The following is a 25,042-nucleotide window of genomic DNA, read 5'->3' as shown; positions in this document are numbered from 1 at the left end:
ATACCACTACTTTCAGCAGGACCTCCCGCAGTTGCTAACACTTACTGGTGATTAGTGGCCTGCACCACAATCCTATATATGTTAAATGAGTTTATTACATTTAGATATTCACTCTTAACAGGATGACTCCCTATTGATGTACAAAATATGTGCAATTCCGTAGAAATGTAAAGGGTTCATTTCATGACCATTTGTTATTGACTTCTCAGCTGACCGTGATAATGGAGTCAAAACTACAGTAAGGTACACCATAAATGTTCATTTGGAGGCTTGCTCACTCTCCTACACTAGTAATCATTAGGTGATTTCTATGCTTTCCTTGAAAATAAAAAATAAACATAAGGGAAGGCGTAGCAATATGGCTAATTTTAGAGAACAGGACAACTAAATATTCCAACTCCAGCCCTGGAATATTTAGGGGAAGTATATTTGTGGATAGCGTGCCAGATTTTTAGCAAGTAGAGAGAGTGAAAATACAAAAGTTAGTGGTATGCGTGCTCAGTAGAGGTAAAAGACAGCCAGCTTCAATATAAGGAACACCGACTTAAAACTGTAGCCATTGAAACCTCTGACAGGGAATAAGTATTAAAAGAGTTACAGTTCTTCTCTATCCCCAGCCCTGTAGCTAACAATCTCCAACAATAGGCATCGTAAAATGTTTGGTGATGTCAGCTGGGGTTTTAGACCTATTGTGACATCATTCAGCAGATGGCCCTTTAAAGTATTAACACTACAGGGAACTCTTCAACACTGGACCAGTTATAGATGTACGTGATCCTATGTCCTGGTTTCAGAAATGGACTCAAATAGATCCTATAGGCCACACTGCTCGTGACCCACATGGCATGTTCCTGCTCTCGGGAAGATGCTTTGAAGCTCATCGGACCTGGCATGCAGCATATGATAAAGTCTGTACAAAAAAGCGCTAAGTGCCAAATGCCATAAAAAAGGGTTGGTTAATGCTGTAGAGGAAAAACACATGCGGTAGAAAAAGAGACGGCTTCTTCCTAGAAGTGCAAGAATTGCAATTGATTGTCACACCCTTTCAGTAATAGATTACATCACTTCTTCTCTTAAGAGCCTCCATCCACCTCATGAAATGTGCACTCGGACTCTCTTAACCAGTTAAGCAAAAGGTACCCAGCGTGGGCTTAGTTTAAATATGTGTAATGTGTCAGAATCCATGTAGGTATGTTTGAAAATGTTATACTTTTCCACTGTAGTCATGTTCATGAAGGGTTGTGGTTGTTGTGATTTCGTGGGCACTAGGCCCACATGCTGAAATAAAGGACACGTGGCAAGGGGTATAACTGGCCTCGGGCTCGTGCGCCTGGCATTAACGTCAATTCACCACAATGTCAGGGGTAGCGGAAGTGACATCGCACGCCCATCACGCGCCCTTTGTCCTTAAATTTCACTCACAGATGTGCTTAAACACACACGCTCACACCTACACACACTGTCTCAGTAAACACACACACCTGCACTCACGCATACATTTAAAGGCTTTTTTTAATATGAGCTGCCACTGTGTTCCAAGCAGTGACCTTACCACTTCTGAAGCCATGGGTCGCAAGGGACAAGCTAGGGGTCGCAGCTGCAACGCCTGGCCACCCCTAAATGACGTCCATGGCGCCTGGGCCTTATTATCGACAGAGCCACCTAACAGGTGACACCTGTGATGGATGGGTGTGGGGTTAGGTGTTAGTGCAGGGTCAGGAGGGCTGCATCCTTACTTGTGCAGTAGGACACGACGGTGGTCGTGAGCTCGATGATACTCGTGCAAGTCCTCTTTAAATTAAATAAAGAGTAAAAACGTACAGTACTCTTCCGAAGCGGAACTCTTTCTCCAGCCCTGACTGCGCCACCATTTGAAAGAGCAAATTATGCTCCAAACATAGTTTTTTAAGTTGGTATTTACTATACATCTTTGTATAGAAGTGAACAGTCATTTTGGTGTAGTGCTTCAGGGAGGGGCAGGGCTTTTGAATCGAAGTATGAGGGGCGGGCAATCTAGTTATTCAGGCAGGGACGGTCCAGGCAGTGGTTTGCTGTTAAGAGGAGACAAAATGTCTGCCTGGACATTTGACTCCAGGGAGGCATATGTAGCAGAAAACAGCCCATTTCTGTTGATTTCTTGTTGGTGCTATTATTTTTTGGCACTTTATAGCGCACAATCAGCCATTCGTGTTGCATAGCAGCACATTCTGTAGTATGGGAATGAGTTTCTAAACAGTTTCATGTGTACTACTGCAGATCCACTGTGAGTATTTTTGGGAGATGTGTTGTTAAGTGAATGTATAAGTATGAGTGGATTGTGGTTTGGCAGGGTGAGGTTGGAGGGCTGTTCCATTTGTTTACGTACCTTTTTTATTCGGTACATGTATATGTACGATTGGTAGCAGTTCGGGAATCTGCTGATGGGTGGACAGTAGCTGGTTAGGTACATATCTAGTCAGCCTTGTATGTGTGATCAGAGTTCTGTTCTTATGTGGTTAGTTGTGGGACTGGCGTGTCACTTGCATTAGTGCACAATGTTGTGTGGATGGCTGTGTTCGGTTATCTGACATGCCCTTGATGTTTTCAGTGTGCATTTAGTGTTCTGTCTATGAGTGCAGTAGCATGTTATTCTGTTATGTCAATCAATCAATTAATCAGTATTTGTATGGCGCACTACTCATCCATGAGGGTATCCAGGCACTTGATACGTGGAGGGTCAGCTAGACAGAGAAGGGTTACTTTTGCACTCAGTACACCTTCAGCTTGAACTGAGAAAACAGGCAGACCTGGTGGGATTTGTGACCCCTACTGTCGAACAAATTCTGCGACACAGCAGATGTCTCTGTGACGGCCAATAAGCAGGACACAATCTGAGTGAGCGGAGGTGTGCAGTAAAGGTTTGTGAGGTACTTCTAACTGAATGTGGAAACGTACTTGGGAGGAAAGTCTCAAAGGCTCGACTGTCCAGTTATATTCTGTTCTTTATTGACCATCGCTACAATGCCACAGAGGTGGTAGTGTGCACGGGATTGATGCTGACTGCCCTTCCTCACATGCTCTCTCAGAGCTTATTCAGAACCACTTTCCACTCTAGGAGATTTGTAAGGCTGTGATGTTCATGGCTCACTTTACATTTTCCTGTCAAGACTACTCTTGGGCCGCTAAGTCAAGAGCAGATACTCGGGGCCATCTTTATCAAAAATGTATGCAAAGCAATGCAGTAAGCCACCTTGCTGCGCTGTGCTCCATGAACGGGAAAGGGCAGTAATGCACCACATTTACCATTAGACAGTGCATTCCTGTCCCTTCCTAGCGCTGGCAGACTTTTGGCTGTCAAGTGCCAACGCAAGCACCGTTGTGTCATGTTGCAAGGGTGTCTGCATTGCAGGCAGCATTGTTCTGTGAAGGAAGGGACACTTTCCTGCACAAAAACAATCCTCAGTGGCAGCAAACCTAGAGGGAACAATGAGGAGAAATAAAGATGTGTTGGTAATCTGGGAATGTATCAGAATCCATGAGCGGATGCATGGGAACACCCACACTCCACCATGGCACACCTCCCTGCTGCAGTGTGATGCAACGCAACGATCTGCGCTGCCTTGCGTTACTCTAGATTTATCAAGACACTCAGGGCCACACAAGATAGCCTTGCATGGCTTGATGAATCTAATTTATGTTTTTTGCGACACAAAACCTTGGTAAATAAGCCCCTCAGTGTTTCCAGGCTACTTCTTGGAAACACTGCCTGATGCTTGAACTAGCTTCACTAGTAAACACCATGCATTAGTTCTTAGCTCGCTGGTCTCCCCCGGCGAGTTGGGAAAGGAAGTGTGGTGCATAGACAGGATACTTACTAACAGTAGTTCTACACACCCAACCTGTAAGCTCTCTTCTATTGCCAGCACTCAACAGCCTGCATGTCACTAAGGGTATCCCAGTAACTATGGCCAGGGCCGGACTTCAGGACCAATATCTCTGATAACCTAAGCTGTTAACACTACCCTACGTCTACAGAACAGTATTTAGTCAATAAACTCCCATGTAGACACATATATTTAAAATTGTTTTTCCAATTCTCTTTTCCAGCAATCCACCAGCTAATCCATCAACCCCAACTACTGAAGTTATGTTATTTATGTTAGAGACATTTGTAGCATGCTCATGAAAACTTGAGAGAGTATGCTGATGTTCTCGTATATGGTTTGTTTTTTATTCTGTATACATTTTCTGTTGATGTCTCCCACTTCAAAAACAATTTTTGGCAAAGCCAGAAGTCCTGGCTTTAATGTGCCAGTGCATGTAAATGAAGGCATGTATTGCATGCACAGATGCTGTTTACATCATTAAATTCTGCCCTAATTGCTTAGCCAATGCTGAGAAAAAAGTAGCAAAAAAATATTTCTTTCCTTATAGAGTGCATATAGGAGATAAAGGATATAATAAATAAAGTGATGGCTGTTTGTACTTTACAGAGTAAAATGGCCCCGCCTACATTCCAATGCAAGCACTTCCTGGAAGTTCTAATGAGACACACAAATAGCCACTAGCATAATGTGTGAGTAGAACACTCCTCTGGGTGGAGTCAAAGGCCACTCTATGTACATGTTAAAGAGTATTTTTAAGATTTGGTAACAGTAGGTGCAATTCCACTGCAAAGTTAAGATAGACCAAAAAATAATTGCAACAATTAGGAGTGTCCTAAATGTGCGTCTCTAACACTATGGGCCTCATTTACGAAGCTCTTGCGCCACCCTGCTGTGCCCTGCTTCACATTTACAAGACGGCGTTAAGCCATTTTTTGTGGCTTAACGCCACCTTGTAAATATGGGCCACCCAACGGACTGTTCTGCACCAAAGGGTAGTGCAAGGGGTGTTGCTATGGGTGTACCCACCCAACACCCATTGCTTTTTGACGCTTGCCCAGATTTACGAGAAATCATAAACCTGAGGCAGCGCCAGAAACTAACACCTTCCTAGAGGTGGCGTTAGAGTGGCGCAACAAGAAGAAATACTTTTATTTCTCCTGGTTTTTTGCTTTTTTTGGCAAATCAGCATTAATTATTGTTTATGTGCAGGAAGTTGTCCCTTCCTGCACATAAACAATCGCCCCCGCAATGCAGGCATCCTTGCACCATGGCACAAAGTTGCCTGCGTTGGCTGTAAGTAACTGTTTCTGCGCCGGCGCAGGGGTAAACACAGGGATGCTCCATATTCTTGAAAATATGGCACATTCCTGCGTTTTGGAAATGACTCAACTTAGCGCAGCAATATTGCTTGCTGCGCCGCTCTGCCCCATTTCCTAATAAATGAGGCCCTATGTATTTTTAACCAGGTAAGTCGTCGTTTTTAATTCTGCCACAAGATGGTGCAAGGTTCTCAATGTCTGCAATCGAAGACAGCCTATGTGCTTGCACTGCAGTATCATAGTGAACGATGAGTTCTCTTTGTTCTGAAAGGCTGTTGTTTTTAACGAACCACTAATAAGGCCAAGGACATTAGGGCAGTTTAGAAAGGAATGTGGATCCTGTAACATATGTCAGTTGTCAAAATAAACAGGAATAAACTTTAAAACCACTCAGCAGAGCAAACCGGTAAATTCTTCAGACAGCTAAACAGATTCATCAGGATATGAATTAGGAAAGGCACTCAGTGTTGGTCAACTTTGGAATAAGATAATTTGGTTTCATTTCTTAAATATGAAAAGACGAAGAGTGGGCGGAAGTGGGGTCCGTGCTAGAGGTTTCAATGCTATTGTATACATCCCATGGTGAAAGAAGTGACCTTATGTAGCTCATCTCCTTACAACTAATGTCCGTGTATAATAACCATTCCAGGGATAACAGTGCTTAATTTGAGCACGTTTTTATTTACAAATTAACCATTGCATTAACGTAGCAAAGACATGGCCAAAACAACAGTCCTGGCGAAAATGTTCAAATAACCCCATGGGCGTCATTTAGCGGTCGCTGCGACCCCTGGCTTGGCCCTTGCGGCCCCTGGCACTGTCGTTGCCAGCCCTAGCTTCAGAAGTGGCAAAGGCCTTGACAGAAACATAGTGGCAGTTCGTCCTTATGGGCATTGGTTGGGGCTTCTTTCTCTTTGTTTTCTCTCCTTTTTTCAATTACACTGATAGTGAATAATGTTTAATTATTCACTATTAGTGTAATAAAAAATGGAGTACAATTAGCTGGATTAGACCCTCCCTCACAGCTGAGGTAAGCAAAAAAAAAAACCTGCTTTTAAATGTATGTTGCTTGAGGGGAAGTGTGTTTAGATGAGCGCGTGTGTGTGTGCAAGTGTGAATGTGCGCATGTGTAAGCATGTGTGTGAGTGGAATTGAAGGTCAAAATGGGTGTGTGACGTCACTTCCGCTACACGTCATTTTGGTGAATTGACATTCATGAAAAAGCCTCCCCCGCGCACCCCCCAAACTGCAAAAGGTCGCAAATAAAATGGGGGCACGGGTGTTTTCCTGGCTGCGTTGCACTGCCTGCATAGCGTGGAACAGAATTCTATGATGAAGTATGCCTCTTTGGTGGGTGAGGATTCTTGTCCCCAAAAGACTTTAATCCTCACTTTCCTGTGGGGCCGATCACACCGTAAAATGAAATTTTAAATATCAAATTAATAAGTTCAAATTTGGACTTCCCGAACATACACTGTACTTACTTATGTATTCAGGTGGGCAAGGTATGTGGTGGACTGTTAACACCTCCCAGCCCTTCATTTTGTGTATATTCAGTTACCATGGTTGGGCCACAGCAGCCCGCCCACCTCTGAAAGCAACCTTCCAGCCTGCAGGCCTCTGGGAAAATGCCAGAGTGCTAGAATGGAGAGGCCAGACCAGATCACAGGTCACCCAAAAGCATAGCCTACGATGTGAATTAGAAAACTGTAACAATCTTTTAAGAATGATGCAATCGCCCTCATTGGAGTTCAGTCTAAGACACTGACCTGTAGACCAGCTAGGATCTCCTTGTGTTTTTTCTCTTTATCTGAGAGGTATTTCTCCCACGGTTGGATTCCATAGTTGTAGATCAATAATATATGTTTCAATTAAAAAAAATGATGACTCCTGTGTGTTGCGCCCCCATAGCTGTCACAAAGCCCCATGTAATTTGTAACACCTTTTCGTCAAAAGCACTGTACATTTCGGAAGTTGTATGCCCATATATGTGTAATGAGATACCTAAACTTGCAAGCTTCAGATTCAAAGTGCTGCTTCTTAACAAGTTAACCTGGTCTGGCAGAAGGCATTGCACATAGCTAGGGGCACCTGGCAGCTACTGTCCCATTAAAGTGAATTTAGCCCTTTGCACAAAGCCCTTCTCCAAGATGAAAGTCCCACACTAGTGAGGGAGATTTAACGTTTATTTTTAATTCTCACATATTCTCTTCATGAAGCTTTCCGGACTAAGGCAGCAAAGATGCCTACAACACGGAGAAGCCACCTTGATGGCCAACCATATTCCGTGTAGGGTCCCTTCACGACCTAGCCGGTGAGGGTATAAGTAGCCCTCTATCCACAGTAGGACCTGCTTACCACCTGGGCAGCGTATGTTCCAATCATGTGCACCCAGGTGTCTAATTTCTGCATTTCTGTTTATGTACTTCTATAAAACGCACTCAACCTATATGTGTCAGCTTGTTGTACAAGCAACAATGACTGAGACGCAGTCCCTTAAAAGGAGCCAAATCACTTCAACCTATCGTGATCTAGGTACCCATGTCCCAAGTGCAGGCAGTAATGCTACTAGCCTAGCTGGACGAAGGAGTAAAGCAGTAAGTAAAGAGGAGGTGGCACAGGAAATAAGCATGAAGAAGCGATACGATAAAGAGAGATGAATAACAGGAGACAGAGAGAACTTATGGGGCAAGCCATCATGCAGTTGCAGAGAAAAAAATGGAAGGGGGAAGAGAAAGAGCAAGAAGGGAGTGTCAGCGTTGTGGAGTAGACAAGGTAAAAAGGGAGGAGTCAAAGACAGAGTTGGTAGAAGATGAAATCCAAAATAGTGTTCATGGGGGATCAGGGTGGGTGCTTCACCAGAGAAGGCAGTCTCTTTATGAGTTCTGATTTATTTTAGTTCCAGACACAGGTTACAAAGCTTCTCAAGTCGTTGCGGAATCAGATAAATGTGAGGAGCTAAGTCATGCAGGTTACCCTAGGTGTCTTGCTTTAAAGATAATTCCAGGTTGAACTTTGTTCTGGCTTCTGCGGGGGGGATAATGGAATCTCTTAGAGCAGTGGAAATATCATCATATCTCCTTATACCAGTTATACGCCTAACCACTGAGTGGAAAATGGCCTGTAACTGGATTACAGAGAATATTGGAATGCCCATCAAACTCTTCCAGTCAATAAATACTAGCTAACACTAAGGCCTGATTAACGCTGTGGAAGTTACTTGGCTGAAAATATTTTCAAGTCCTTTAAGGATCAAGCATGGTTCTGAGTTAGTTGCTACATGATTATTCTGTTCATGGTCAACTGAAAGCAAAGCCACAATCCAATGGTTTGACTTTGTCAGAGACAGGGCAAAGCTGTCACTGTGCAGTTCTTTGAGCCAGTCATTGTTGACTTTGAACCATGGGGTCGACAGAAAACCATGAATTCAGTTTTCTCGCGCTTAAACATGAGGAAATGTGTAGGAATGTCCTGGATTGAGGTATTTACATGTATCCGATGGTCAGTAGCATATTGGTGGATGGCCATGCTGCTCTCCTCTGGTCAGGATACTCAGATGTTCCATTATCAGAATGAACAATTTAGGTGCAAGCACCTACCATCTGGGAACACCATATGCCATGGAGGCAGAATGTGAGATGACACTTCCTAAACCTGCTATCTGCTTGAAGTTTGTTAGAAAGGATGAGACCAGTTCAAGACCTCAAACCTGACAAGCTTGTATACTTCATACAGCTTCCATTAGCTAACACTCGTAACACACCTGGGCATGCTATTTTGACGTTGTAATCTATATATATTTTAGTGAAGATTGCATATACACCCCACATCCCCAACCTATAGTGTCCATGGCCTGTGCTCTGTGCTATTTTACAATTAATTCTTTAGCTTGAAGGTCCCCTAAGATGTGTTAATCTTCATTGCAGCAACTGAACGCCATTATAGCTGCATCCATGTCCATCAAGTCATCAGCCAAGCTGCGGCAGATACTGGAGGTAAGGATGTCTGGCCCATGCACTGGGAAGGAAGAAATACTCTCAGCTGCAGGGCTCCTCTGAGCTGCATGTCTTCCTTTTATCACTGCTCTTGGATACTGCCTTGTGTCTCTGCATTCCCGCCTCTTCTATATCTGCGCTGCTGTACATGCTGCCACCAGGTGGGTCTCTATTGCCTACTCGAGGTAACCCCTTCACCTTTATTCACCCCTAGTCAGTGTCCTTATTTGAATTATGCCAGCCACCTTGCCTAATCAGCCACAGTTGCTGTCTCGGGGTTGCTCTCTTGTTTTAGCACCTTTAGTCCCCAGGGCGGTCACCTTTTGGCATGCTACGACCCCAACCTTTGTTTGTGGGTCATAAAAGGTGGAAGTTGCTGCCATCTTGCCCCTGAGGAAGGCAGCATTCGCCTTTTACCTGCAATTGAGCTCTGCAGGGAGGAGGCTGCCCGCCAGGTTATGGATCCCAGCACTACCGATTGCATGGTTTGCATGCCAGGACACGGCATTTCCTCACTTTTATTATGACCCATGGCACCCTTGCTACAGCAGTGTTGGGGTCTTTGCTTCCGGGCACCTCTTCATTTTCCTGTTTGCACTCTCTTGGTCCCTGATGTCCTTTCTGTTTTGCTGCTGCACTCTTTAAGGCCTCACTCTGACTTTTTTGTTCACACTTTGCAGCTGCAGGTTTTTTACCAACCTCTACCGCCTGGCGCTCTCTCTGACACAGCTGTCCCATGTCCAGTTTTGTCTTGAGGCAGCTCTCTCTGTCCTGGAAGCTTCTTTCCAACCTTATCTGTCTGCCAACACCAGCCCCCTCTGCTTGCTGCAGCTGTCCCTTTTCCAGCCTTCTCTGTCCAGTGCTATCCCTCTGGGATTTCCCCCAATTTAGAGCCTCTTGCCGCTCTAGTGTCCTCTATCTCCCATTCTCTCTCTGTACTGCTATCACGCTCCAGCCTCCTCCGCCTGCTTTCACATTTGTGCTACCACTGCTCTCCTCTCTCTGGTCCCTCGCGCTTTGTGATGCTCCTCACGCCACTCTAGCATGGTATCTGTACTCTCCCTTGTGCTACTGCCATGCTCTCTAGTCTCCCCCATTTCAACTCTCATCTTGTTGTTCCCAGCATTTTCTGCTGTGTTGGTATCTATGTGGGCTTTTAACCACACCTACCTCACGCCCATCGCTTTCACTTGTTCGTGGGCTTGCCTTTCAAAAATCCTTTGGTGACATTGGTAAATGCTTTATGTTTGTCCCCCCTTGGGGCAGTTTTGTTACCACCTTGGGGACTGACCCTGTTACATGGATAATTGCACATTTGCGGATATGTTTGATTGTGAGAGAACTTCTTTTTCCTTTTGTGTCTCTCCTTTGCGCTCACGGTCATGGCGACCGTGGCGCTTGAACTGACTTGCTTATGTCAACTGTTTTACTTTACATTTTTAATTTATGTGGTAAGAAAAGTCCAGTTAGGAATTTACAATGCTAATAGCTCTAACTTGAGCAAACGCAAGACCCATTGCATTGCAAATGCCTGTTTATGTTGCCACCCACTCTGCAGCCTCCTCTGTCTGACTTTTTTTGTGGTGTTCGATTAGACTATTGAAGGAAAAACAATACGTCATTATGACCCTGGCTGTTTTCTGCAGCCAACCTGCCAATTTACCACTCATACTGCCATGGCGGTATGAGCCGCCGGGCGGGAGATGTCCATTTCCAGCCCGGCGGCTGACAGAGTACCGCCGGCTGCATTATGAGCCAGCCTACCGCCATGGTTTTCGTGGCATTAGCAACACCAGGAAAACCATGGCGATAGGCCCTACTGGTGACAGGAAATTCCTTACCTGTCATTGGTAGGCAGCTCCCCAACCCCTAATACTCACACTGCTACCCCCAGGCCGTATTAATTGTCGTAATACAGCTGGCGGCATTCTGCTGGCAGGGTGGTGCAGGTGGTAGCAGTGCCAGCTTACCACCGTCAGCCACCATGAGCAATGCCGGATTTCCGCCCTTATTGTGGCAGAAGTCCTGCAGTGCTCGTAATCTGGTGGACGGATGGTAGCCACCGTGGATGTAGGTTTGCGGCCGTCACGGCGGCGGTATGCGGTTTTTACCGCCAAAGTCATAATGACCACCTACATGACAAAAATATCACCACAAAAATATGAAGGACAAAAATATTGGGAATTTAAGTTTCTATGGGTACTCAAAGTTTTACTATACTTAATTCCACATCTGTGTACCTTGACGTCAAGGTACATACATGTGGAGTTAAGAATAGTAAATCTATCCTTACCTATTTTCACTTGATAGAAATTGGGTTATTAGTTGAAAAGATTGAGAGCCTCACTCAACTTATAAACACAATCTTTATCAGGTAAATCATAAAAGTCACTAAATAAACCTATACTTAATCCTCTCATAGCTTGGCACAAAGCAGTCAGACGTACCCTTGAGGCAATGTATAAAGTATTTATGCAGCACTAAGTTATGAAGTGAAAACACAACATAACAACAATCTGAACTTATTTAGAAAAATATAGTTCAATTTAATTAATGAAATTACACCAAAACAACACAGATCCAATGAGTAGAAGTGCAGTTATACATTTTTAAATGTTTAGGTACCAATAGCAACAAGAAACATAAAGCACCACCTGAAGGTATCTGGTCACACTGGAACCAGGGCAAAGGCACATGTTAAGGTTGACTGTGATGGAGACCAACTCGGACACAGGGACCAGGTTCATTCTCCTGAAGATTTTACCTTCTCCAAGTCCAAGTCCACGCCAGAAGCCAGAGTTTCGTGTTGGTGGAGGCTGCAAGGAGGTCGATGCTAGTGTGAGGAGAAGTAGCGGCTGTAGCTTCGTGTTGACAATTGATGCAGTTAGTATGTGTTTGGTACGAACAACTGCTGTCTGAACTTTGCGTTGTGGGGGAACTCGGTGATCAGTGCTGATGCATGGAGCCCTCTTGTAGTCTTGAAGAGCCCAAAACATCTAGATGTTCCCTTTTCTTGTTGGTTTTCACCAGAAGGAGTACACTCTGATGCTACCAAAGGGTCCAAAACCCAAGGAGTACCTCTTGGGGACCAGGACTCACTCTAGGCAGAGGCGAGCAGCAGGTCCAGGTCTGTCCAACTGGTGCTGGTCAGCTTGGCAGTTGCAGGGAGGATCTGTAAGCTTGTTGTGTCCTTGTAGCTCAAACAGGTCAACCAACTAACCATTCCAGTCACTTTTGGGATGCCAAGGTTTAAAGCAAGCAGGTCAGGTCTTCCTTCTTCAGATAGCAGGGCAGTCCTTCTGAATCTTCCACAGATTCAGGAGTGTTCTGATTAGAGATTTTTAAGGTGCCACTGTTATCCCCAGTGCCAGCCTTTGGGTGGGGGATGCCCCTTCTGTCTAACCTTCCCCCTTTCATGGGGTTGGCTTCAAACTGTGTAGGGAAACAAAGGACAGAAAGGCTTAGGTGTGAGCTGCATTTGTCAGTGGTAGGGCAGGCAGCCCTTAGAAGTCAGGAAGGGAGTGGACAAGCCCTGACATTACCATTTGGAAGCTCAGGAAGGCTGAGTTCAACCCCCCAAGACATCATGCTCAGAAGAGAAACACCCTGCCCCACACCCAATGCCCATCTGTCCCCATGTCTGGAAGAAATAAATAAAACACCACAGGCGAGCCATTCAAAGTCATAATTCTGGAGACACAGGAAGAAAGAGACATTTGGTTTAGGCAGAAAAATTCTAACTTTCTAAAAGTGGCATTTGTAACTTTAAATCCGATGTTACCATTAAATAGGATTTTAAATGTCATTATTTCAATGCATTTTAATAGAAGAAGTATTTCTCTATCTGTCCCCTTACTGAAATTATCACTAATTATGTGCAATAAGGTAATCCAGTGTTAGGCTATGGGAGAGATAGCCTTACAACTGTGAAAAACGACTTTAGGAGTTTTTCACTGTCAGGACACATAACACGTAAACACACATGTCCTCCTTTTTTAATACAATGCATCCTGCCCTATGAGCCTTTAGGGCCTATGGTAGGGGTGACTTATACCTGAAAAATGAAGTTTTAAGCCTGGCAAAAGGTTTATTTTGCCAGATAAAAAAAAGCAGTTTAAAACTGCACACAGGCTGCATTAGCAGGCCAGAGGCATGTTTTACAAAGCTACTTTAGTGGGTGGCACAATGAGTGCAACAGTCCATTAGTAGCATTTAATTTGCAGGCCTTGGGTACATGTAGTACTGTATCTTCGGATTTACATGCAAATTAAATGTACCAATTAGACATATACCATATTTAAGGGAGAGAGCGCAAACACTTTATCGCTGGTTAGCAGGGAAAAAGAGCTCAGAGTCCTAATGCCAACAAAACAGGTTCAGAAACAGAAAGCACAAATCTGAGGGTTCCCCTGCAAAAAGGGCCAGGCCCAACACACTTACCTTCTCAATATTTTGCTCCTCAGTATTTTTGCAGTGGTATTGTTGTGACACAGTATTTTTCACCTCAGTATTCCATCGTACAACCATAATTTTCTGTTGCTGCCCGTTTTCCATTCCCCACCCACTCTGTCTTCTGTTGTCACTTCTCCAACCTCCTCTGCCTGCTGTTCTCTGTGTGGTCAGTCCCTTCTCCAGCCTCCTGTGTTTGCTGCTTTCTGTTGTTGTCCCTACTCAAGTCTCCCCCAGCTGCTGTTTTCTGTGTTGCTGCCCCTTCTCCACCCTCCGCAGTGTAATATTTTCTGTTGATGTCCCTTCTCCCCTGGCTGCTCTTTCCTATGTTAATGCTCCTTCTCCAGCCCCCTCTGCTTTCCGTTTTTTGTTGCTATCCATCTCCAACCTCCTCTGTCTGTTTGCTGTTGCTCTTCCTTCTCCAGCCTCCCCTGTGAGCTATTTTCTGTGTTGCTTTCGTCAATGCAGCTTCTTGTCTTCTGTTACTGTCTCTTTTCCATTCTCCTCTGTCTGCTATTTCCTATGTTGCTGACCCTTCTCCAGCCTCCTCTGTCTACTGCCGTCTCCTGTAACGCCACTTATTCCTGCTGCAGCCCTCTCCACAACCTGGGCCTCCTGCTGCATTTCTAACAATGTGGTTGCCGGCGCCTCCTTGATGTGCTCTCAGTGCTCCTATACTGCAAAGATATGAGCTTTCTAGAACACCAAACTGCAATAACTAACACCCATCATGCCTCCATGCGCCCCTGCTACAGTCCCTTGCCAGCCTGTCCCACCTTACCACAGGAACTATGACAGTGGATTGTCTTCCCACAGATTGTCCTTGCCTTTGGGAACTACATGAACAGCTCCAAGCGAGGGGCGGCCTACGGCTTCCGCCTGCAGAGCCTCGATATGGTGAGTAGAACGTGGCGTGTCAGCAGGCGCCAATGGGCGGAAGGTTAGGCTGTTAGAGAGTGGATACAGCGGTTAAGAAAAGCGGGGAGATATGGTCTCTTTCTTCTTTCAGCAGTGTGGTCCAGTCAGGATATACCACTGCGCTAATCCATATCAAATGTACCTCACGAAGTTTGTTTGTATTTGTTTCTTATGCAAAATCAAATAAAAATAAGCAACAACAAAAAGATGTACCACTGTGTTACTGGTGTATCATTGTCTCGGTCACTGATATGCCTGTAATGCAAAAAAAATGAAAAGTGTTGTAAGCAAAACAAGAAAAGCAAACAGCAAAGCATAGAAACACGTGAAACGCCATGCCAAAGATCTTTTTAAAGTTTTAAAGGCAAAAGTAGCATTAAATCATCCGACTCAGAGTCATTGAATTAAGCACTCCCCATCTTTGTATGTGCCTCTGATGCAAAACACCTGCAACAGCTTTTGTGAGTAATATCCACCTCTTCAAGAAGCACTGCAATGACAATCCATAAGGATCCTCCCAGTTCCTCCAACCGCTGACCCGTCAGAAAAAATCCTGCCCTTTCTCCCTTACAATTGTACACAGTCACTAATCATTCCTTTCTCCCGACAGACATAAGGGGTAATTTTAAGAATGGTGGCTTGCCCGCCAGTTCATCAACTTGGCAGAGACTCTAGAGTTCACAGTCTGTCTAGCGGGGACCTCTATGCCTTCAGAGCATTCACCAGTTAGGTTCTACGGATTCCTTGCTGGGACAATTGTTTTCAATAGAATGTATTCACTTCTGTGCATCTCATCAACATAAGGTAGCTATAAGAGTATCTCAGCAGAGACCAAACAGTAAGTATGTATTTCCCATGCACGTGTCATGTACCATCTCATATGGCTGATGCTTAACACGTTTAGTTAACTATCAGGCCTGCTACATCTGTTGAACCATTAGCTGCTATTGCATTATTTACCTCCATCGAATTTGTCCCCAAGGAGGAGGTGGGCACCAGGAACTCTGCTATCTGGTAGGAGCAGCAAAGGACCTCTGTAGTAGCCAGACCATAACGGATAAATAGTGAAACCCTCAGTTTACTGTTCCATCAATGCCTATCAGCTGTGCAAATACTGAATTTTGATTATTTTGGATTTTTTCTTTTTTTTTCTTTTCCCTTCATATCTTTATTACAGGGGAGACTCACCATAATTCATGCCTTTTCACGTTTTATCCCAGGCAAAGTTCCTGCTCCTTAACACATTGGCCAGGCTAGCTAATTTCTGTTTTTCATTTCCATTCTTTTTATGATCATTCATAATAGCATCCGCCATAATTAAGCTGTTTTTGCACCACAAACCACCTGATACAAAAGCACGGCCAGATAATTTTAGGGTAGTGTTTTTGTTTTTCAATATTTGAATGGTCCGAATATGTGTGCTCTGACCCACATAATGCAGATGATTAAAAGTATGATTGCAGTCAAATAAGGTCAGATCAGCTTGTAAGAAGACTGATCGCCAAAACAGTCCTATGCAGTATGGCCGCAAACGGATTACTCTGAGAGTAACTAGATATCCAGGAGAGTGGCGGGAAATTGGCTGCTGAAGTGTCTCCGGTTGATGTCTACAAATATCTAAGGCCTCAGTCTAGTTTACACAAAACAGGGTTCTTGTCTCAAGTGCTCACAGTTTAGAAGTCCATGGAGATTGTCAATTTTCCACTCCCTGCGAGGCAGGGAGAGTAGCTGCGACGCACAATGCCTGGCTGCAAAGCTGGGGAGTCTGAATGATTTGGTAGGGCCACTGGGATGTACAGAAAAACTAATCTAACTTTTTGTATGTTTTCCTCAGCTCCTGGAGACCAAATCGACAGACCGTAAACAGACATTGTTGCATTATATTGTGAAGGTAATTGAAGAAAAGTATCCAGAGCTGAAGGCATTCCACACGGATTTACACTTCCTGGACAAGGCTGGCGCAGGTATGTAATGGGGACTATCCTTTGGTAACGTAGGGGATGGCACATACAGCCAGAATAATGGATGAGAGCCTCCATTAGAACCGGTCTAATTGCCCGTGAGTAATCATCGATTACATGGTTTGGCTACAGTACTTCTCTCTGTGTGTGGTTACCTCAAAGTGTTGAGTACCACCTTCAAAAACAGAGAAATTGACTTTCAAGACTATTCAAGACAAGGTGGTCTACTGTAGGATGTGCACAAATCCTACCCTCACACTCCATAAAAAGTTCAAAATGAATGTTCCTTAAATAAATGTACACACATTAGGTTTGGAGGGAATTTATTTGCATACTTAGGGGCAGATTATTTAGGGCCAGATTTCCTACCATTTTGTGATGGGGTTGTGTCACAAAAGTGATACTACACAGTGCACACCTTTTTGGGAGGGGATTTACTTTCTGGAAAGTTGTCTGAAGGTAATGCAAAGCACCACTTTGTGCTGCTTTGCATTACATTGTGTTAGGGGCATTCCATGGGTTGTACATATGTGTTCTCATGCAACCCCCCCCATGGTTTTGACCCAAACCCTTAACTAATAATGGTAAACAGAGCGTTGCACTGCTAAATAACGACTGTTTGAAACAGGCGTTAAAAGGCAGAAATGTTCTTGTTTTTTGAGTTTTTCCAACTTTGGTTGGTGTAAGCCGGAAGGATTACCCATAGGGAAGAAGAGCAAAACATTGCAAAGTCTGATATGTAATAAAAATCTTCTGGAAGTTATACGCATTCTTCTCTTAACACCACTCTCACAGGGTGTAAACAGCTTCTACTATGAGTAGGCTACTAACAATACATCGCACCTTGGCAATGCTTTCTCCAAGATGGAGTCCTACACTTCGATGAGTACACTGCATCTGCACAAGATGGCTGTTGTCAGTGCTCATGGGATGTCAGTAAGGCAGACCCCAGGCAGCATGTGTTTTTGTTCTGTCCATCTCTTACTCCTGCCACTGATTTTCTTGCATCATCTTCTTCCGGCCTGCAGTGTCCTTGGAGAGTGTGATTTCAGCGGTGAAAGGCTTGCAGCGTGGCATGGAGCTCACATGCAAGGAGTTCATGAAGCAGGACGACAGCCTGGTGCTTAAGGAGTTTCTGAAGAATAATCAGGACCTGTTGGACAAGCTGGTGGCTGATAGCAAAACAGCACAGGTGGGGACCCATACACACCCTAACAACATTATCCTCACTCATCCTGTTTGCATCAGTCCACACCACATTGTTAATACTGCTTCTTTCACTCTACACCAAACCTTCATTGCTGACTGTATCGCTCCACATCACACTAACACAGCTGGTATCACTCCACACAGCTCATTTAATGCTGCCTGTATTACACCAAGCCACAACTATAATGCTGCTTCTGTTTTTCATCCAGTTCACCCTACGACACCCCTCCAGCACTCCATAAGATCTATTTAATGAAGTTAGTATTCCACCACATCTTCAATAACACTAGACCTTCCTCTAAGGTTATTCCTATCACACCACAACTCCCTCTAATGGTGTTACTATAACTCCACACCTCTCTCTAATGTTGCTGATACTGTACACTCTTCTAACCCCCTGCCAGGCCTGGATAGCCTCTCGGGTGATTAGTGTGCTATACAAATCAATATAATATGACATAACATAATGCTACAGTATTCCCTCAATATGCTTTGCCAAGCGAGCTGCTCTGTTGATGCGCTCACTCTTTGGTCTCTTTGGCTTTTCAGCAACAAAGAGGGAGGTTATTGCTAAAAATATCCAGTAAAATGCCCCTGGCATGCAGGAAGTTTTCCTAGCTACACGTCAAAGATGTTTTTATATTTTCTTGCCAGTGGCTGTCATTCCTCACATGGTAATCCCAGGTATTGAAAAGCAGTGGTGGCAGTCCCTTCCTAAAAGAGTTGGTGCTACCACCACTGTGACCGGGGTCAAGGCTTTCTGTGGGTGGATTTAGCTGAGGTCCACCAGCAGAACCATTGGTTCTGGTGCTTCTATATGTGGCAAGGGAACTGCAAGCTCTAAATTAACCCTTCACACAATAAACAGCAGGATATGAACAGTGACTCAGAGGTGTAGGAGGCGTTTAAAGCGAGGAAGGACACAGGTGGGGTGGATAAACAAGAGACACTTCGGTAGAAGTAACCAGCAAAGCTTGATGAAGGTTATCCACAACTTAACCTGCAGAACATCCACTGTCTTAACTTAATTCAAATGGTACATGTGGACATGGAAAGTTTGAAAATTCTATTAGGAGCTACAAATTGTCTGCAAATCAGGTCGAATGCATCTAAATGTGTGAATGCCATATTGCACTAAAAGGAGTCAGGTTCCTTCTTCATGATAAACAATTTTCAGCTGCTTCCTTAGTATACCGGGATCTGTGATACTAAGCTCCAAGATCAAGCAGTGGTAAAGCTGATTGAACTGTAAGATTGCCTATATCTATCCTCTCTTGGGAGCTTTTTGGAACTTTTATAAGGGATGGCTTTCCTAAAGGAAAAGAAAGGAGTTTGATGGAAGATACAGCAGCGGTTCCCAACCTGTGGTCCAGGGACTCCTAGGGGTCCGGAAGCCTCACAAGGGGGCCAGCGAATGCTAAGAAAATTAAGTAATATTAACAGATTAATAAAGTGTATATAAATAAAGTGGCTATATGAACAAGTTAACATTTTTAAACGTTCTGTAATTGTCAAGGAATTTGAAATTGGAGACTCAAAATTAAATTAGTATCCTCAGATTGATTCGTGGGAGCAGTGCAGGTGCACCAAACAGAATATAGTATGGACGAGGGGTGACTTTAATTGAATTTAGAAAATCTCTAACCTTCCTATTAAAAAATTTTTTGTATGTATATTTGATTGCAAATTAACTAAAATGAGTTATCATTTGTGTATGTCTGTGTTTCTGTATTTTTGTGTATTGTTTTGCGTTTAAAATCATTGACAATGTTTAGACCGGGGTCCCAAGCTCCCATCAATGACTTAGTTTAGGGGTCCCTGGAATCCAATAATGATTACGTGGGGGTCCCCGGGTTCCAGCAATGATAAAGTGGGGGTCCGGAGAAGTTAAAAGGTTAGGAACCACTGAGATACAGGATTTCCCTCAGGAGAGAACTATTTCATATAGCTAGGTCAAAATGGACTGTTTTGTTTTCTAAGAAGACCTGAAAATCATGTCAAGCACACATACACATTAGCAACACCTTTCAGTATCTTACCATGGTCTTCAGTAATTAACCTGTCCCAACCCTTCTTTCTGGGAACATCAGTCTGAGATACCTTGCTCCCTGAGAACCTAAATAAAAATAAACACAAGGGCCGCATAAACTTACTTTCACTGTCCTTCACCCATGTATTGAAAACTGGTAAGTTGGTGGGAGGCCCGCTGTCCCAAGTAAGTCATCTAGGTGTACCTCCCCTTCCTTGTTACAATACTTGGATTGGAGTATAAACTATTTACGAACAGTATAGATATTAAAGTGAAGAAAAGGCAGCAGCAGTTGCTGCAAATAACATGAGGAGGGGCGGTGAGGGGCTACAGGGGCAGTGGGGAATGAATAAAAAAAAAACAACACTTACAGCTCGTCTCCTCAGCTATCGTCTTCTAATGCCTTGCTCATCCTCCATTCGCTGGGACACCAGAACAGGCTCTCCTAAACACTGGCGCTGCTTTCATGCTCAAGCTAGCATGAAAACAGTGTCAAGATTGGTCTGAGCGACTCCGACAGCCACTTAGACACAACCCTGAGTTCTATGCAGTTTTTCCAGGCCCGCTGTGTGCACAGCCAGCTGGAGAGACCAAAGTGCCCGTGTCTGTGTTTGGGAGGCTGTCTTAGGCTGTCCAAACAGACATGTCCACTTAGTGCCCTCTCTCCTTATCCCCCTCCCGAGACCCAGCCTCACCCCTCCCTTCATATGCTGGCTGAGCCAGCAGCAGAAAATAAAACAATATCCAAATATCGTTTTATTTTCTGCTGCTGGCTCTTAGCCAGCGGGGCGACGCTCCTTCGCCATTGCGGAGGAGCCGCCCTTGGAAAGGTCATGTTGCTGGATTACTTCATTGAATGCATATTAACAGAATTCATGCTGGACTCTTTAGTTTAGACGGCAGGCTGGATGTTCCTTCTACGTTGTCAATCCAGATAAGACATTTGCAATGGACACAGTGAAATGACCACCCTTTAGGCTGCAGTGTTTCACTGCAGAAGGTCGATGACATTTTCTGATTGATGTGTTTATATCCACAGGAAGCATATGAGTCATCTGTGGAGTACTTTGGTGAAAATAGCAAAACCACGCCGCCATCCATGTTCTTTCCCATCTTTATTCGCTTCGTGAAAGCATACAAGGTGGGTGCACTTCTGAGCCTATGCAGCAGTTAGAGCTTTGAGTCTGAAATCCAAGATGGCGCGACTGAAGGTAGTGGGAAAGGAATGGGTAAAAGAGTGAGGCAGGGAGAAGACAAGTATAGACTGAATGAGAGTGTGATGGATGGCAAGATGTGATCAAGAAGTCAAAGAAGCATGCTAGAAATAGACAGGATGAGCAAGAAAAGTGAAGGAGTAAGAAGGAAAGTTGAGGGAGGGACATGGATGAAGAAAGGAACCTGTAAGGAAAGGGGAAAAAGTGAGCAGGAGAAGAGAAGGCACAGTGGTTAAATGTGAAAGACAAGAGGAAAAGAAAAGAATACATATGAAAGGGAAGGAACCAGCAGGAAAAGACAATGATTAAGCAGGAAAGTGAAAGAAGCAAGCTGGAAAAAAAGGATCTTGCAGGGAAAACAGAAGAGCGATAAAGAGGGCTGTGATGCATTTAGGGTCTCAGTATTGATGGTGGGAAGTATAAATTATGAATGGTCTGAGCATTTCAAACTATTTAATTGACTTACCTCTGACAGAAAGCGGAGCAGGACATCGAGCTTTTGAAAAAACAGGAGGCAGCTGCCCGCAATGCAGAGAGCAATCCGCCAGCTAAAGAGGAGGCACAGACTCCAAAGGTAGGGCATGGTTTCCATAGATGCAACCAAATGTGGCATTAGATGTTCCAAATTGAAACAAGGTCCTCCCACAGAAATCCTCTATGTTTCTAAATTTGATCTTGACGCCAGAATTGTAAGCCTCTAATTTTATGTTGCAGGACATACAAATAGATATTGAATGTTAAGTCCCGGGGCAAAATGTCAGGCTGTGTACTACAAATGTAGGTGGGTCTCAGGCCTTGCAGGTAGGGTCCCACAACACAGGGCAGATTTGGCTGTCTCCAACACTGGGTGTTTTCTTTTCCACTGTTGATGCTCACAGCAGTGTTCCACAAGGCTGACATTCAAGGAGGTATCTCAGTTAATTTCGAGATACTAATGGAATGACTGAAATCACCTTTTCAAAATGACCCAGCACGCACCCTTCCAAAAACACAAAAAAACTTTGATATGCATGCACATTGAACATTGGGCATGCACAGCAAAGTTTTAGTGCCTTCTGCTGAAGGCTCACTTATCTCTACTTCCCTAGTGGAGATATCTAAATATGGGGGGCTGTACTGCATCAGGGCAGTGAAGTACATCTCTCCATTGACCTGGCAGCGTGCCATTCTTTAAATAAGGCCCTGGAATCCTAGCCACTTATTAAAGAACAACATTCAGTGCTTAATTTGTAAACAAATAAGTACCGGAGTCTGGGGCTGTTACTATTGAAGGTCAGGGCACCAAATACCAAGGCCGCACAATCTTGATTCCACCTGATGCCTCTTTAATTCACCACCAGATGCTGCCTTTATCTTTATCTAGCTCTTGAAGGTTCCTTTTCATCCCTGCATTGTCCATTTGTTACTGTTTTTCCATCTTTCTCTTCCTCCTTTTACCATTTTTTGTTTTTCTCTCTCTTGTTCTGGATAAAAGCCTGTTGAGGGGAAATAAGTGCTGGCGGGCACTGCCAACAACCACCAGATCAAATTAAGCACTGAATATTGCCATGATCTTGAGAAAATCATGCAGGCCTATCTGATCATAAAAGGATCGCACAGGCTAACAATCCCCAGCTGTCTTGCCGTCATTATCATATAGAATGCTAGGTTTACATATAAAGGGCTTGGGACACAAATTATGCAAGTCTTGCATCATAGTTGTGTATTTTATTGTCAGCAGTCTGGGATGTTTGTCCATCCAGCTGAATTCCTAGTTGTGAGCGGCTCTCGCCATGATAGCATCCCAAGTTTAAAGCTACAGACCCCTGCGTCATTGAAGGATCTCAGTATTGAGTCAGTGGCCAAGATCACTCAAATGAAGATAGAGAATGGGACAAGAGGGGTTTCAATAATGGTTGCAAGGAATTTAAGGAGTGGAAGCTGTACCTTGTCACTGAATGGCCTGCTTCAAATCTAACTTTGCCTTTCCCAATGTTTCTGCCCAGTCACCAGCCCTGAAGGCCAAGCGGCAGCAGGTGGACCTGATTGCAGAGTTAAAGAGAAAGCAACAAGTGAAAGAACCTCTCATGTACGAGGGAGGAGATGGAGCCATTGAGGACATCATTACTGGTGAGTGAGCACCCGGTGCAGTGTCACTAGTGACCTATGCCTGTATCACTACTGAAAACAAAGTATGTGGTGTACTAGAAATTGTGAAAGGAGTGTGATTATCATTTGTGATTAGTGGCTGAATGTACAGTATTACTAGTGTCTGGGTCTACAGCATCACTAAGAGGACTGTGCGTCATTATTAGTAATAATGGAACATTATTTCATTGTCGATGAAAAAAGAAATTATTATTATTGGTAAAAATCAGACACGGATCATGCAGTGTCACTTGTCATTATACGACTAGGTGTATCCAATGGTTTGCTGCTCACTAATTTCCCAAAGTTAGCTACGTCATTATCAACAACAAGTGATGCATGTTAGACCACAGCAGAGAACTGAATAGTGTAGCTGATTGTACGTGCAATTTATGTATAAAACTGCGATAGATACATTTATCCCTCTGTCTTAACAAGCACGGACTGTGAATCACTTCTTCCCTTGGCTGTGAAGTTCCTATTGAATTTTCTAGGGAAAAGAATACTCTGATCCAACAGAGCAGTGTGGCTCTTGGTATTTTATCACATAAAACAAGATCCTCATCCAATGTATTTCTTTCCTGCGCCCACCTTTGGGAATTTCTTCCAAATGTTGAGTGAGATGATCTAGTACAAAGGCGCAGATAGCAGAATTTTGAATTAGTGCCTACATTGATCCACGATTAAGTGTTCAATTGACAGTATCCATGAAAAAAATCACAAACTATGGCTCCATTGGCCAAGGTCTCAGAAAACAGGATCCTTGCCTAATATTTCAAGACAAGGGATCTTTGAGTAATAGTTTTAAACCACAGGATTCTTCCATAATGTTTTTAAATCAGCAAGTCCTTCCCTCTGAGGTCTGGAATCAGAGTGCTCTTACTCAAGGGGCTTTGATTCACAGGATCTTTTTCCAAAGGTTTTCAACTCACTGCATTCTTGCCCAACAGGTTTTGAGTCACTGGATCTTTAATAAAACTTTGAAACATATGATCTTTGTCCTTTGCTCTAAAGCACAGAATTCCTTTGCCATGTCTCTAGGAATTATTGCAGAAGACAGGGGGTACCAGCTTTATTTCTCAAAGTGTAACATGGACAAAACCGCTTCTTGGTGATTTTGTTTCATATGGACAATAAATGTCATCCCTTTCTTTGACACACAAGTTGTTACATCAGATGTACTGTAGTGGAATGCCTGCTGTCAGTAGCGGGTCGTATCAGGACAGAGTGGCAGGGTGGGGGGAGATAGGTGGATGACACACAAAAAAAAAAAAACAGCGATGATACAAACAAAAAAAATAAGAACATAAAAGAACTTACCTGACACCCACCACATCGATGCTGTTCTGCTTCTCTCCACTACAGCACAGGCTCCCAGACTCCCCTGCGGCCAATCCAGGCGCTGCTCTCATGCTGCTGGAAGCATGAATGCAGCATCGGGATAGGCCTGAGTGCTGTGGCTGTGCGCTCCCTGAAAGAATGGGGGCCTGTCCCTACTGTCTCCAACCTGCTCAGTGCGCATGTCACCCTTAGTCCATATCACTGCAATGGCCCCGCCCACAAGACTTGGCCCAGCCCTTAGAACTTGAAAAATAAAACTATAATTAATCTGTTTTATTATCATTTTATTTTTCAAATTTTTAGATTGCTGGTGGGGGTTCCGCTTCTCTGCCATAGCGAAGGATCCGCCGCTGCCTTCTGTACCGAGCCTCTGGTATTATTTGCTTTTGGTGTACTCTTTAGGGGTATTGGAGGAGTGGCACAAATTTTAAGTTAAACGAGATGGCAATCCTGGGTCTCAACCCTTAACTAGTCGCCAGTGCTATTGCAGATCTTTCCTCTTAGTTTTTAATTTTTCGTGTCAGGAGGCCCTTGAGACCCTAATGGTGAGAAGTTGCACTTTACAAGCACTGATTGATTGATTGAGGCCACCCGTTTCTGGTCAATAACCTTGG

The 25,042-nt window shown here is 44.1% G+C and overlaps 1 protein-coding gene across 1 annotated transcript in view; it reads left to right on the top strand.

Annotated features, from left to right (window-relative positions):
* Positions 1 to 25,042, top strand: part of FMNL1 (formin like 1) — a 355,813-nt gene that overhangs the window by 318,154 nt on the left and 12,617 nt on the right. The window contains exons 19-25 of the mRNA XM_069237968.1: positions 9,112 to 9,180; positions 14,446 to 14,526; positions 16,382 to 16,511; positions 17,537 to 17,700; positions 20,786 to 20,887; positions 21,436 to 21,534; positions 22,946 to 23,069. Of these exons, the coding sequence (XP_069094069.1) occupies positions 9,112 to 9,180; positions 14,446 to 14,526; positions 16,382 to 16,511; positions 17,537 to 17,700; positions 20,786 to 20,887; positions 21,436 to 21,534; positions 22,946 to 23,069 (769 nt within the window). The remainder of the gene's footprint in view (positions 1 to 9,111; positions 9,181 to 14,445; positions 14,527 to 16,381; positions 16,512 to 17,536; positions 17,701 to 20,785; positions 20,888 to 21,435; positions 21,535 to 22,945; positions 23,070 to 25,042) is intronic.

The sequence above is a fragment of the Pleurodeles waltl genome, chromosome 6 (assembly GCF_031143425.1).
Source record: "Pleurodeles waltl isolate 20211129_DDA chromosome 6, aPleWal1.hap1.20221129, whole genome shotgun sequence".
NCBI lineage: Eukaryota > Metazoa > Chordata > Amphibia > Caudata > Salamandridae > Pleurodeles > Pleurodeles waltl.
Note: the sequence above shows the minus strand (reverse complement) of the source record. Positions and strands in the feature narration are given on the sequence as shown.